Source organism: Martes martes (assembly GCF_963455335.1).
Source record: "Martes martes genome assembly, chromosome: 13".
Taxonomy (NCBI): domain Eukaryota; kingdom Metazoa; phylum Chordata; class Mammalia; order Carnivora; family Mustelidae; genus Martes; species Martes martes.
In genome coordinates, this window is record NC_137901.1 from 49,690,633 (window position 1) to 49,706,485 (window position 15,853).

At 40.3% G+C, this 15,853-nt stretch overlaps 1 protein-coding gene across 1 annotated transcript in view; it reads right to left on the reverse strand.

Moving 5' to 3' along the window:
- Positions 1-627: 627 nt before the first annotated feature.
- COLEC12 (collectin subfamily member 12) overlaps positions 628-15,853 on the reverse strand; it is a gene marked incomplete at its 5' end in the record, with an annotated part of 35,938 nt that continues 20,712 nt past the window's right edge. The window contains 2 exons of the mRNA XM_080821610.1: positions 628-2,075; positions 11,628-11,773. Coding sequence (XP_080677736.1) covers positions 2,056-2,075; positions 11,628-11,773 — 166 coding nt within the window. The 3' untranslated portion in view covers positions 628-2,055. The remainder of the gene's footprint in view (positions 2,076-11,627; positions 11,774-15,853) is intronic.

Below are 15,853 nucleotides of genomic sequence, written 5' to 3' on the forward strand. Positions count from 1 at the left end.
TATTAAGAAGGACCTTGGTTTCTAAAGAATGTTAGATCATTTTCAGAGCTCAGGTCTGAATCCTGTCTCACTGGTGATGGTGTGACTGAGAAAATGATGTCACCTCTTTCTGACCCTCCCCTTTTCTGTCAGTGGGGAGGGTTGAAAAGCCTGCTTCATAGGGCTGCTGGGAGGAGGACATGAAACCGTCTGACTCAAGCACTTGCTGTAGTGCCTGACAATGAGAGCACTGTAAGTTCAGGGCTAGGAGAGGAACAATCCCAGCTGTGGGAACTAGCTATTCCCTTCTCGTGGGGGCAGAAGACATTTAAGTTGCTTCTAGGCATGAATCTTAATTACTTAAACAGGAAAAGGACAAAAAAGGCTATTTGGTTTAGTCTCTGAAAGGTCTTGAGGGATTGGGTTTCATCTATGAAAGATCTTGAGCCTGAATAAGTACTAGAGTCCAGCACTTGCCTTGTGTCATGGGGCCCAGATGCCAGTGGGTCCTGCCCACCTGACCAGGCTACATGGACTGGGCATCAGGGCATAAAAGTGCTGAGGAGATGGCCACTTTTGGCTGCAGAGATGGGAGATGGCATGGATGGTGACCCGGGGTAAGACAACATAGTCCACACAGCTACAGGTGTGAAAGTCAAACTCTTTCTTTATTCTTTTACCATTTTATTTGGGATAGGTAGCAGCATTGCCTGGGAAGCTCCTTGGAAGGGGAGGAGAGGAATTCCGTTGGATAGAAATCTTACCTTTGAGAATCAATGATATCTAATGCCTATTTTCAGCACATTTCTTGTTAAACTTTTCATTGGCAAGTCAAGGAATAGGAGGAGGATGGACTCAGAGGAAAGGTTCTTTGCAGTAGTTCAATGTAGTGGCCAAAAGTTGACTCTTGCATTTCGTTATGCATGCGCCTTGGAGTTATGCTTTTTGGAATGTGAATTAAGAAAACACAAACTTTCCAGATAGCGTATAGCTTTCCCCATCTTTCTTGTATCTCTGCCCTTGGTTGACAGGATGCTATACCTTCCTGACAGTCATTAGCAGCTCTATTATGAGTCTGATACCACACACATTCATACTGCAGCCACAAAACAAGGCTTTCTAGGTGCTCTGTCTTTTCCAATAGATACCTTTCCACCACCCCTAACTTCCATCAAAATGAAGCAGAAGCACATCCTGAGTTGACCACTTCCTCTGGGCCCAGCCAGGCACACAGCAAGAATGTTGGCTGGTGATGGACTCAATACACAGCCCACTTGACTGAGCCATGTATATGTTCAGGCTTGACGTACCCTGGCAAAATCTGCAAGGATATTTGTAGACATTTCAAGTGATTGACTCTTCTGAGGAAATGCTACATTAAAAAATATATACACACATATATATATTTTTTTAAAACCACAATTGAAAAAATTTTGCCATTGGGTAGAATTAAATCTGACAAGAAACCCTAGGAGTTTTTTTTATTAGTACCATTATTGTTTTCTTTGGCTCCATGTATTATATTGGTTAAAGGACCAAAAAAAAAAAAAAAAAAAGAAAAGGAAAAAATTGTAAAAAGGCAAATATTTTGTACAAAAATACAAAGTTTTAAAAGCTCTTTAAGTATATTTCATATTATCACTAAGAGTTGGCCTATATATCTGTATGTCTGCATATTTTTCTTACATTTGGGATTTTAGAAATAAGGTACTGTTTACACAATACAGTTTAAGTTCTTAGAGCTCAACAACCAATGATAGCCTTTTTTCTGATTGGAGCAATCCATAATTTGGAAGATGTGATTTGCATAATTATACAGTTATGGCTGAGAAAAATCTATGTGATTCAGTCCATTTGCATACTGAAAATCAATATATCATACTGGGGGAACATTTTAGTTCTGAAGTCCTTGAGTAAAGGAGGATGAGAAAGATAACCAGCCATCAATCTTTTCAGAAACTGGTCTTCAGTGCTTTTTTTCCAATCTGGAGAGAAGGCGATACAATCAGAAAACAGTATCCTTTCCCTTTGAGAGAACCATCCGGAAGTTTGCTCATGTTATTACATCACAGTCCATTATAATGCAGATGATAGTACTAAAAGAGAGGAAAAATAATGGGCGTTTAGTTTTTCTTAAAGAATGCCATTAATGTACAATTAAAAAAAAAGGAACATGTATTTTTATAGGAAAGATACCAAAATACAACATTCAGTTATTTTTTCCAAGAAATGCCTGTAAGGTCATATTCAGATTAACTAAAAGGTAAATTTCCTTTTGAAGAAGCCTATTCTGGGCTCAGCTCAAATCCCAAGTGGCCAAACAAAGCAAACAAATGACAAGTCTGGGCTACTTCTCACCCTCTACTGTAATTTTTTTTTTTTAAATTGAGGTATAGCTGACACAGCACATATTAGTATGTTTCAGGGGTACAATATGATTTGGTAATTGTATACATTCTGAAATGATCACCACAGCAAATCTAGTTAACACCTGTCATCACACATAGTTAGAAAAATAATTTTTTCTTTTAACTTCTTAAAGTTTTAATTCCAGTTAACACAGAGTGTTACATTACTTTCAGGTGTATAATACAGTGATTCAACAATTCCTGGTGCTCATCATGACAAGTGCACTCCTTAACCTCCATCACCTATTTTGCCCATCCCCCCAGTCTACCTCCCTTCTGGTAGCCATCAGTTTGTTCTCTATAGTTAAGAGTCCATTCCTTGGTTTGTCTTTCTCTCTTTTTCCATGTGTTCATTTGTTTTGTTTCTTAAATTCCACATGTGTGTAATTATATGGTATTTGTCTTTATCTACATGATTTTGCTTACCATAATACCCTCTAGCTCCATCCATGGTATTGGCAAATGGCAAGATTTCATTCTTTTTTGTGGCTGAATAGTATTCCATTGTATACATATAATACATCTTCTTTATCCATTCATCTATTAATGGAGGCTTGGGGTGCCTTTCATTTTTTTGAAAGTTTCCTTTGCTGTGTAGGAGCTTTTTAGTTTGATGTAGTCCCAATTGTTTATTTTTGCCTTTGTTGCCTTTGCTTTTGGCATCAGACGAAAAAAATCATCACCGAGACTGATGGTCAAGGGGCGTACTGCTTATGTTTTCTTCTAGGGATTTTATGGTTTCAGGTCTTAAGTCTTTAATCCATTTTGAGTTAATTTTTGTGTATGATGTATATTTCATGATTCTGTATATGGCTCCAGTCTGCCTAACACTATTCATTGAAGATACTATTCTTTTGCTGTTATATATTCTTGGCTCCTTTGTCAGTTAATTGACCATGTATGTATGGGCTTATTTTTCTATTCTGGTCCATGATCTGTTCCATGATCTACATGTCTGTTTTTATGTCAATACCATACTGTTCTCATTACTGTGCCTTTATAATATAGTTTGAAATCACATTTCAAAATGTTTCTAGCTTTTTTATTCTTTCTCAAGATGGCTTTGGCTCTTTGGGGTCTTTTGTGGTTTCATACAAATTTTAGGATTGTTCTATTTCTGTGAAGAATCTCTATGGAATTTTGATAGGGATAGGACTGAATTGCTTTGGCTAGTATGGACAGTTTAACAATATCCTTCCAATCCATGAGCATGGAATATCTTTGCATTTATTTATGTCATCTTCAATTTTTTTCATCAATGTCTCGTAAGGTTTCAGTGTACAGATCTTTCACTCCTTGGTTAATTTATTCCTAGGTATTTTCTTTGATGCAATTGTGAGTGGAGATGTTTTCTTAATTTTTCTTAGCATGTGTAAGTAGTGTATGGAAATGTAACAGATTTTGGTATACTGGTTTTGTATCCTGCAACTTTACTGAATTCATTTACCAGTTCTAACAGGTGTTTTGTTTGTTTGTTTAGTGGAATCCTTAGGATTTTCTATCTATAAAATCATGCCATTTGTGAATAGTGACAGTTTTACTTCTTCCTTTCTAATTTGGATGCCTTTTCTTTTTTCCCTCTAATTTCTCTGGTTAGGACTGCACTCCCCCCCGCCATACATTTGAAAACACTTCTATCTCCATAAAAAAAGATGTTAGTTGAATGGGATTTTTTAAAATTTAAATTCAACATATCGTACATCATTAGTACATACAGTACAACATAAAGCCAACATTAGTTTTTGGTGTGGTATTCAAAGATTCATTAGTTGCATATAACACCCAGTGCTCATCGTATCACATGCCCTCCTTAATGCTTTGGCTAGGACTTCTAATACTACGTTGAACAAAAATGGCAAGAATGGGCACATCCTTGTCTTGTTTCTGATCTTAGACAGAAAGCTTTCAGCTTTTCACCATTGAGTATGATGTCAGCTATGGGCTTATCTTCTAAGGCCTTTATTATATGTTGAGGCCTCTCTATTCACTTTGTTGAGAGTTATTTTATTCTAAATGGAGGCTGAATTTCATCAAATGCTTTTCTGTATCTACTGAGGTATTATTTTTATCCTTCATTTTGTGAATGTATCCCACTGATTGATATATGGATATTGAACCATCCCTGCCTCCTTGCAATAAATCCCACTTCTTATGGTATATGATCCTTTCAATATATTGTTGAATTCAGTTTGCTAATATTTTGTTGAGGATTTTTGCATCTATGTTCATCAGAGATGTTGGCATGTAATTTTCTTGTGGCATACTTCTCTGGTTTTGGTATCGAGATAATGATGGCTTTGTAAAATGAGTTTAGAAGTATTCTGTCTTCAATTTTTTGGAGAAGTTTGAGAAGGTTAGTATTAATTCTTCTTTGCATTGTTTCGTAGAATTCACCAGTGAAGCCCTCTGGCTGTGGACTTTTGTTTGTTGGGAAGTTTTTGATTACTGATTTAATCTCCTTACTACTAATCTGTCTGTTCATGTATTCTATTTTCTTTGTTATTCAGTCTTGGTAGGTTTATGTTTCTAGGAATTTATCCATTTCTTCTAGCTTGTCAAGTTTCCTGTCAATAATTGTTCATAAGAGTCTCCTATGATCTTTGTATTTCTGTGGTGTTAGTTGTAATATCTCTACTTTCATTTCTGATTTTACTTAAAATTGAGTCTGCTCTCTCTTTTTCTTGGCGAGTCTAGCTATAGTTTTGTCAGTTTTATCCTTTTAAAGAATCAGCTCTTATTTTCATTGAGCTTTTACAGTGTCTTCTTAGTAGCATTGCATTCCCTTCTGCTCTCCTTTTTGTTACTTCCTACCTTCTGCTAACTTTGGACTTCATTTTCTAGTTCTTTGAGATGTAAACTTAGGTTACTTATCTGAGCTATTCTTGTTTATGGAGGTGGGCATGTATTGCTATCAAGTCTCTTAGAACTGCTTTTGCAGCATCCTGTAAGTTTTGGTATGTTGTATTTCCATTTTCATTTGTCTCAAGGAATTTTTTGATCTCTCTTTTGATTTCTTCTTTGATCTACTGGTTTATTCAGTAGCATGTTGTTTAATCTTCACATATTGGTGAATTTTCCAGTTTTCTTTTTGTAATTGACTTCTAGTTTTATATCACTGTGGTCAGAAAAGATGTTTGGTAGGATTTCAGTCTCCTTAAATTTAATGAAACTTGTCTTGTGGCCTAATATATGATCTTAGAGAATGCTTCATGTACATTTGAGAAGAATATGTTTTCTGTTGATTTTTTTTTTTTTTTAGATTTTATTTATTTATTTGACAGAGAGATCACAAGTAGGAAGAGAGGCAGAGAGAGAGGTGGGGGAAGCAGGCTCCCCGCTGAGCAGAGTCCGATGCGGGGCTCAATCCCAGGATCCTGAAATCACGATCTGAGTCGAAGGCAGAGGCTTAACCCACTGAGCCACCCAGGCGCCCCTTCTGTTGATTTTTGATGGAGTGTTTGGTATGTCTATCTGGTCTAATACATTGTTTAAGGCTGATGTTTCCTCATTGATTTTCTGTCTGGGTGATCTAGCCATTGATGTAAGTGGGGTATTAAAGTCCCCTGCTATTGTACTGCTGTCTATTTGGTCTGTTAATCTTTGTATCATATATTTAGGTGCTCCTATATTGGGTCCATAAATATTTATAAATGTTATATCCTCTTGTTGGACTGACCCCTTTATTATTATGTAATGTCTCTTATATAGTCTTTGTTTAAAGTCTATTTTGTCTGATATAAAATAGCTACCCCATCTTTCTTTTGGTTTCTATTTGCTTGGTATATCTTTTTCCATTCATTTTCAGCCTGTATGTATCTTTATGTCTGAAATGAGTCTCTTGTTGGCAGCATACACACAGGTCTTGTTTTCTTATCCATTTGGCTACTTCACGTAGCTGATTTTGATTGGAGAATTTAATTCATTTAATTCATTTCATTCACTTAAAGCAACTGTTGATAGGTGTATACTTAGTCATTAAAAAAACTGCTTTTTGGTTGTTTCATAGTTTCTATTCATTTCTTCTTTTGCTCTCTTTGTGATTTGATGACTTTAGTGGTATGCTTAGATTCTTTTTATCTTCTGTGTATCAACTACAGGTTTTACTTTATTGTTACCATGAAGCTTACATATAACTACTTATATTTATAACCGTCTATTTTAACTTGATAACAACTTAAGTTTGCATTCTGAGGCTCTACATCTTTACTCCCACTTCCCAGATTTTGTGTTTTTGATGTCACATTTCATCTTGTGTATTCCTAATTTTTGTCGTTATAGTTATTTTTACTACTTTTGTCTTTTAACCTTCTACCAGCTTTATAAGTGATTAATCTACTACTTTTACTATTTATCCTTACCAGTAAGATTTATACTTCTGTATGTTTTCTTGTTACTAATTAGACTTTTTTTTTTTTAAGCTTAAAGAAGTCCCTTTAACATTTCTTGTAAGGCTAGTTTAGTGGTGATGAACTCCTTTGGCTTTTGATTATCTGGGAAACTCTATCTCTGTTTCAGTTATGAATGATAAGGTTTATGGGGTTTCCCTTGCAAATACCAGTTTTTTTTCTCTTGATTTCTACCCCCCCCCACGCTACATTTTTACTTAAATTCTAGTTAATTAACCATATATGGTAAAATTGGTTTCAGGTGTAGAATAGTGATTCATCACTTACCTGTAATACCCAGTGCTCATCACAAGTGCCCTCCTTAATACTCATTACCCATTTAGCCCATAAATTCCCATCACTTTTTAATTGTTATGTGTCTTGGTGTAGATATCCTTGGCTCCATCTTATTAGAGGCTCTGTGTGCTTCTTGGGCCTGGATGTCTGTTTTCTTCCTCAGATTAGGGAAGTTTTCGAGTAAGTATTCTGCCCTTTTCTCTCTTCTGGGATCCCTATAATATGCACGTTATTATGCTTGATGATGTTACAGAGTGCCCTTTAACCTACTCTAATTTTTATTCTTTTTTCTTTTTGCTGTTTGGCTTGGCCACTTTCCATTACCCTGTCTTCCAGACTGCTGATCTGTTCTTCTGCATCCTCTAATCTGCTTGATTCCCTCTAGTGTATTCTTTGTTACTGAAATCTTTCCATCCAGCTGTTTTTTTTTTTTTTAAATTTTCTCTTTGTTGACATTCTCACTGAGTTCATCCACTCTTTTCTCAAGTGCAGAGAGTACCTTTATGACCATTACCTTGAATTCTTTATCAGCCATATTGTTTATGTTCATTCATTTAGCTTTTTTACTGTGATTTTTTTTTTTAATTTGGGACATATCCCTCTGGTTCCTCATTTTGTCTATTTGTTTCTATGTATTAGGTCAGTAGGCTGCATTTCCTGGTCTTGAAAGTAGTAGCCTTGTGTTAAAAGAGGTCCTGTGTAACCGCCTCACTAGAAGATGTCTCACTTTGGCATTTGAGGCAAGTGCACATGTGAATGCTGTAAATGTACATGATTCTTCCAAGAAACATAATAGTGATATGAAAAGCACATTTACTCTCAATTTAATGTCTTAAGATTCTTTCTAGTGAGGCAGTTACTCAGCATGGGGATCAGGACCAGAGAAAGAAAATGGATAGGGGCTCCTGGGTGGCTCAGTCATTTCGGCTCTGGTCATGATCCAGGGTCCTGGGGTCGAACCCTGTATCAGGCTCCCTGCTCTGCTGGAAAGCCTGCTTCTCCCTTTCCCACTCCCTCTGCTGATGTTCCCTCTCTTGCTGTGTCTCTCTCTGTCAAATAAATAAATAAAATCTTTAAAAAAAAAAAAAGGAAATGGACAGAAAACTTAGAAGGTTGTTCTCTGGATTTTCTCTTTCACATGAGAACAAAAGTGGGTAGAATCAATGGCTTTGGTCATAGGTTGAAAGTGAATGTTTTGGATATGAGGGAGGGTATGTGCTATGGTGAGTGTTGTGAATTATGTAAGACTGATGACCCACAGACCTGTACCCCTGAAGGAGAAATACATTATATATTAATTAAAAAATAAATAAATAAAAATTAAAAAAAAAAAAAAAGAGGTCCTGTGGTGTGCTATCATGCAATCCCCTAAGTCACCAGAACCAGGCACTCCAAGGGTATCCCCTGTGTGGGCTGCATGTGTCCTCCTGTTGTGGCTGAGCTGATTGCCTTCAGCACAGCCAGCTACAATGACCCATTTTGCCTGCTGTGGGTGCACCAGGCAGGGTTTGCTCCCTGTGGTGTTGAGAGGCCTGTCAGCAGCCACCATGAGTTCACAAATGGGTGGGGCCAGCAGTAAGGCTAGCTGCCTGCATCTGAGCAGGCCCACCAAGGACAGCCTTGTTCCCCGTGCAGCCAGCTGTAGGAACATCCCCTCATCTTCCCAGGGAAGGAGTCACTTTGGAGTAGTGGTAAACTGGCCAGGGTTCCTCCCAGGTGTGGCAGGGTAGGACCTGCTCTGGAAGGATGCTTGCTGAGATGGGTGGGTGGGCTGGTTGGGGGTCAAGGGGTCTGCAGGAGAATGCCAAGGCAGAGCATGTAAGGTAGATGGAGAGTGTTAGCACTGGCTCCCCTTTGCTTGCTAGCCTTGGCTTGCCTTGGCTGTCTAGGCTGGGAAAAAGAAATGGTGCCCACCAGTACTTTGTCCCTAGAGAAATCTTCAGATCCCCGCCCTTCCAGCACATGTTCTAAGATAAGTCCCAGGTGTTTTTCAAACTACTGCTTCTGAGCCATGTCTTGGGTAGAGTTATGTATGCTGACATTTTAAGGGTAGGGACTCAGTTTCCCTTTGCTCTCCAGCTCTCCAGGTGCCTGGTGTGGGGTCCTATCCTCTCGCCTCACCATGCTTGTGATGTCCCTCCCATTTTCGTTAGTCACAGTGGGGGTTTGGTTTACAACCACATCTCTGCCCCTCCTTTCTCTTATGATGTGACCTCCTCTCTGTGGTTAGCTATGGGAGGTCTGTTCCGCCAGTTTTCAGTTAGTTGCATGGAGGTAGCTGCTCTCTTGGGTGTCTTTGCGACAAGGTGAACTCAGGATCCTCCTATTCCGTCATCTTCCTCAGTATTCCAGTGAGCAGCTTGATGGCCATTACTGTGAGCACTTTATCAGGGAAGTTACTTATCTCCACTTTATGAAGGGTTCCCCCCTTGCTGCCGAAGTTTTATCTTGCTCTTTTGTTTGGAACATTTTCCTCTGTTTCTTCATTTTGCTTGACTATCTGCTGGTTTCAATGCATTAGACGAGACCACCTCTCCCAGTCTTCAAGGAGCGGCCGCGTGTAGGAGATGAACCTTACCATTCAACCCCACTCTAGCTCTTGGTTGTCTCTCAAACTTTCTGATTGTCCAAGCAGCCTGTTTTATTTTTAATAGCTCCCCATAGTTGAGGGTGTGCCAAGGTCAGTATCCCAAAGGGGAAGATCACAGTCAGCACCTAGATGCAGGCTGATCAGAAGCCAGACCTTCAGGCAGCAGTGTTTAAAGACTGCAAATAGATACAGTCCTGTGGGAGCACATGTGTAAGCTCTGAAGGCCACCAGGGCCAGGGGATCTGGAGGTGTCATTTGCAAAAATACCCGTGGGCACAGGGAGAGCACAGAGTTGGCATCCCCCAGCCTCTGTTCCCTAGGAAGGCCTCAGATGTATGCCAACCTGATAGGTCCCCTAGCCCACCAGACACATGTAAGAGCTCCCCTCTAGGAGATGCCGGTGCTCTGGAGCGCAGCAGAGAGAGAGCACGGAGATAGTGACTGTCCTCCAGACCTCTGGAAATGATTACAGTCAGGCCTTAGAGGTGTCCTTCATCACAGGCCTGTGCCTCAGGCTGCAGTCTGCTGTCATGGTGATAAGCTGACACGTGTCTTTCACAGAAAGTGGAGCTCCTGGGTCTGTAACTTCTTGCTGTGCCCTGGATGGGGGTGGTAGCTGTTTAAGAACTCTCTCTCTGCTGGTTACAGTCCTGCGGGATCCATGAGTATAAGACCCATAGGCCACTGGAACCAAGCCATGTAGAGATGGCCCCTGGTGACAGCTGCAAACACGGGTGCACTGGACAAGGGTCTAAGCTCCTTTCTGGGAGATGCCAGTGAGCTTAAGTGAGTCTGAAGGATAGTGTTCAAGGGCTGCAGCCACCAGCCTCCGCTCCCGAGGAACACATCCACAGGCCCCTAGATGTGGTCTAAACTGGAGGCTGCCCCTTAGGCCAAAGCCCCTGGACAGGAAACTAAGCTGCTGTTGCTTCTTTTTATTTTAGAGAGAGAGACAGAGACTGCGTGTGTGAATGGTTGGTGGGGGAGGGTGGGAGAGAGAGAAAATCCGTAAGCAGACTCCCCGCTGAGTGCAGAGCCCACTGTGAGGCTCAAATCAGGTCCCTGAACTCATGACCTCAGCTGAAATCAAGACTTAGACGCCTGACTGTTGAATGGATGTATGGAGAATCTGTGCCCCGGTTACTACCAACAATAGTTTGAGAAAATGTATTTGAGGGTTTTTGTTTGCCACCACCATTTTCATAAAGGTTTTATGAGACATAATTCACATATAAAATTCATCCACCTAAGGTATACAGTTCAGTGGTTTTTAGTATATTCACAAATTTGTACAATTTAGAAGTACCTAATTTTAGAACATTTCATCACTCCACAAGAAATCCATACTTATTGGGATTCATTCCCCATTTCCTCCTACTCCTACCATAAATGTTTAAATCTAGTCCTGATGAAGAAAACAAAGATGCCCCATTCTGAAAAGGGTCATGTATTACGTGAAGCTTTAGATAAGGATCTTTTAAAATAAAAAACAGATACATCCAAAAGCTTCTTTGGCTTACAGGCTTTTCAGGGGTATAGACCATCTCCCTCCATTATCTAGCATAGCCCCTGGCCCAGATTAGACGCTCAATAAATACACGTGGAGTTGAGTGGTTGGCTGCCTAAAATGTCCGTGTGTGGAACTCTATAAAAGAGGCATGACACTGGTACCAAATTTATTAACTGACAATATTACAAGATAATGACCTAGAACAGTTAGTCTAATACTTACTTCCTGTACATTTGAGGCACATTTATTAATTTATTTAAGCTCTCACAACAACCTCATGAAGAGGATACTGTTACTATTTCCCTGGGGTTTACAACCTTCCCCTCTAACAAGTGGCCTAACCAGGACTAGAACCCCATTGCAGAGCCTGCATTCAAAGCCCTTACCCTCCTTATATGTCACCCTTGAACAGGAGGTAGGCTCTGCAAACCCATCCTCAGATCCCCGCTCCTGCTTACCTGTCTCTCTGTCCTTTTCACAAATGAAGTTATTGATGTCTTCACACTGGAAGTCATTCCATTGCCCAGCATAAATCAGCCCAGCACAGTCTTCTCCCGGCCCATGGCCATGACCCCAGTTATCTGGCTGTCCAGCTTTCCAATTTCTTTTAATAAAACAGAAATTGAGTGTTATTGGCAAGTCACGCCAAAGTTTTCTTTACCCAAGAGCAGCAGAGAAATGTAACAAACAAAACTGCATCCTGTCATTTGTCCTGGAAGGAAAATGCACTGTTTAAGAAGTGTTCTTATTCAGAATAAAAAGCAGCTGTTTTGCAGGGTAGTGGGTAACACAGCATCTCCCTGCAGGCTTGTTATCTTTGCCACAGAGAAATCAACTCACTGAGCTGCTGCATCAGAATGCTGAGGGAGTGAATCCTTCTGGCAACATGGTTAGATGAGTAACCTTCCAGTGTGTGTGTGTGTGTATGTGTGTGTGTGACTATAAATGCACTCAATGGACACGATACACACACATACACACACTTTCTCACTCTCAAGAGAACCAAGGGGATCCTTGCACATTTTGATACCTTGACTGTGACCAGTTAGAGTGTCAGGCAGGGAAAGTGAGGGACTGCTGATATACAGTTCTGAGAATTTACACCCACCAACCCTGGGTTGTGACAGTCTACTTTAGAAAGATATAGTAATTTAATCTTACTGAAAATGAATCATCCATTTCCCTGCCTTTTTTGGGAGGGAAATGCTCAAAAACAAGTTTTCTTTAGGATGCGTTCACTTGGGGCTTGTTAACTTGGACGCCGCAGCTCAAAACACCACTTTGCCTGAGTCTGCACTTCTCAATTCTGTTTCTACGCAATACATTAGATGTGCTTCTAGGACTCAAAATTTGAAAGCTGAATTTTCTATAAGAAGCAGGTTCTTGCAAGCTTGCCTCATGTGGAGGGTCTGAAAAAACATGTGCGGCAGAAGGTTCTTCCCATAAACAATTACTCATTGCCCTGTCAGCCATAGGGTGGTCCTACGGTCACCTGAGGACACAGCCCCTATTGCCCTATGTCTTTTTTTCTTTATCTATATCATTCATATATATATATATATTCATATATATATATATTCATATATATATTCATATATATATATACACACACACCATATATATATATATATATATATATATATATATATATATATAAATGTATTATTTGCCCCAGGGGTATAGGTCTGTGAATTGTCAGGCTTATACCATTCACAGGCTTATACCATTCACAGGCTTATACCATTCACAGCACTCACCATAGCACATACCCTCCCCAATGTCCATAACCCAGCCACGCTATCCCTACCCCCCAACCCCCAGCAACCCTCAGTTTGTTTCATGAGATTAAGAGTCTCTTATGGTTTGTCTCCATCCTGATCCCATCTTGTTTCATTTTTTTCCCCTCCCTAACCCCCCACGACTCCCACCCTGCCTCTCAAATTCATCATATCAGAGAGATCACATGATAATTCTTTCTCTGATTGACTTATTTCGCTTAGCATAATACCCTCTAGTTCCAGCCACGTTATTTCAAATGGCAAGATTTCAGTTTTTTTGATGGCCGCATAGTATTCCATCGTGTGTGTGTGTGTATATATGTGTATATATACACCTCATCTTCTTTATCCATTATCTGTTTATGGACATCTAGGTTCTTTCCATAGTTTGGCTGTTGTGGACACTGCTGCTATAAACATTCAGGTGCCTGTGCTCCTTCGGATCACTACATTTGTATCTTTAGAGTAAATACCCAGTAGTGCGATTGCTAGGTCATAGGGTAGCTCTATTTTCAACTTTTCGAAGAACCTCCATACTGTTTTCCTGAGTGGCTGCACCAGTTTGCATTCCCACCAAAAGTGTAGAAGGGTTCCCCTTTCTCCATATCCTCTCCAACATCTGTTGTTTCCTGACTTGTTAATTTTAGCCATTGTGACAGGTGTGAGGTGGTATCTCACTGTGGTTTTGAGTTGTATTTCCCTGATGCCGAGTGATGTGGAGCACTTTTTCATGTGTCTGTTGGCCATCTGGATGTCGTCTTTGCAGAAATGTCTGTTCATGTCCTCTGCCCATTTCTTGATTGGGCTATTTGTTCTTTGGATGTTGAGTTTGGTAAGTTCTTTATAGATTTTGGATACTAGCCCTTTATCTGATATGTCATTTGAAAATATCTTCTCCCATTCTGTCAGTTGTCTTTTGGTTTTGTTGACTGTTTCCTTTGCTGTGCAAAAGCTTTTGATCTTGATGAAGGTTGAAGCAGTCCTCAAAAATCTCCCAACAAACAAAAGCCCAGGGCCAGACTGCTTCCCAGGGGAATTCTACCAAACATTTAAAGAAGAGTTAATAACTATTCTCCTGAAACTGTACCAAAAAATAGAAATGGAAGGAAAACTTCCAAATTCATTTTATGAGGCCAGCATTACCTTGATCCCAAAACCAAAGACCCCATCAAAAAGGAGAATCATGACCAATATCCTTGACGAACACGAATGCAAAAATTCCCACCAAAATACTATCCAATAGGATCCAACAGTTTACATTAAAAGGATTATTCACCACAACCAAGTGGGATTTATTCCTGGGCTGCAAGGTTGGTTCAACATCCGCAAATCAGTCAATGTGATACAATACATTAATAAAAGAAAGAACAAGGACCATGCCCTACATCTTTTGACAGGAGTATCAGGTACGACCAGAGGGCAGTGGGAAAGGATGGGTGAAATTTACGGTTAAAGGGTGAGAAGATGAGGTAGAATTGTCTCCCCCACACTAAATATATACATATTGTGATTTTTTAAAAAATGAAAAAGTAACCTCACTTAAATCTAGTGACAAATAGATAATCTAGATGAAACCATCAACTGAAGAGAGTAAAAAAGGGATGATACTTAGGAGGGAGCGTTAGAAATACTCATTCACACATTCAGTCCAGCAGATCTCCCCAGAGCACCTACTATGTGCTAGGATGAAGCTACACGACGGCAACACTGCAGTGCAGGGAGAAGACAGAATTCCAGCCTTCATGGAACTTATGTCACGGACAAAAAAACAAGTGAATTAAAAATCTCAGACCGCCCCGGTGATGCCAGAGAGAAATGAGGTTGGACGGAAAAAGAGGTTACTTTCACGGCTGCTTTTCTGTGTGTATTTCCACTCACCTTGTGGGACCCCTTTGGCAATGTCAACAATGCCTGAGCAGCTGGATCCTGCTGATGGACATTTGCCTAATTCCTGCCAGCAACCCGAGGGGGTTTGATTCCAATTTTGTTTACAGAATTTGAGATCTGTGATTCCTGAATGTATAATGATGGGACATCTGATAGTCTTTATCTCAGTTTACTAGGAAGTTGTATAAATAGGACTTTGGAGAGAAGACCTGCTTAGTATTATTCCCTTGCATATCCTTCCATTTAAATAGATAAATGGGATTTAGAGACGAGACCAAAAGATAACTGACTGATAAGAGAGGAGATAATGTTTATCACCATTCTCTGTTACTTTTCTAAGCCATTGGAATTCTTTGCACGCAGTGCTCAAGGTTTTCTTGTGAGACAAGAACTGGGATGTAGTCCTGTGGCTGCGAGGGAGTGACTTGAGGGGACACTGGCATTGGGGGTGGGCCGGTAGACGAGCCTGAAGCCAGGCTGCAGGGGGCAATTCTTCCAGCAGCCCAAGCACCCAGTCTCAGAGCATCTCTTTGGAAAAGCCAAAATCACATGCAGTGATTTGTAGCAAATACCCTGAATGTGCATGCTTGTAACACAACAGAACAGAACATGTCACGTAAACAGAGTTTATATGTTTTAGAGAAAAATTTTAGCTTAAATCGTGCCTTAACTTCCTTTACAAGTAGAATCAGAAAAGAAGATGGCTGAAGCCTGGGCCCCAATCCCTGAGTCCCATACTACACAGACATAGCGGCTGGGTAGCGACAGACAGAGGTACTCGGGAAGCATGCTCTAGATACACCAGGGACCTGGGAAGCGCTTGGACTCCCTGCTCCAATCAGCTGCAAACACACAAGCACATTGGCCAGTGGGTGTGAACCTCCCCACTGAGGATTTTGGTTTCTCCTCGTGACAGCAGAACACAAACTCTCCATCTTGGGAATAGCCCCTTCCAACCTCACGACTTAATACTTTCTCATCAACCACAAGATTGACTGAGGCTTCAGGGCCAAGAAACT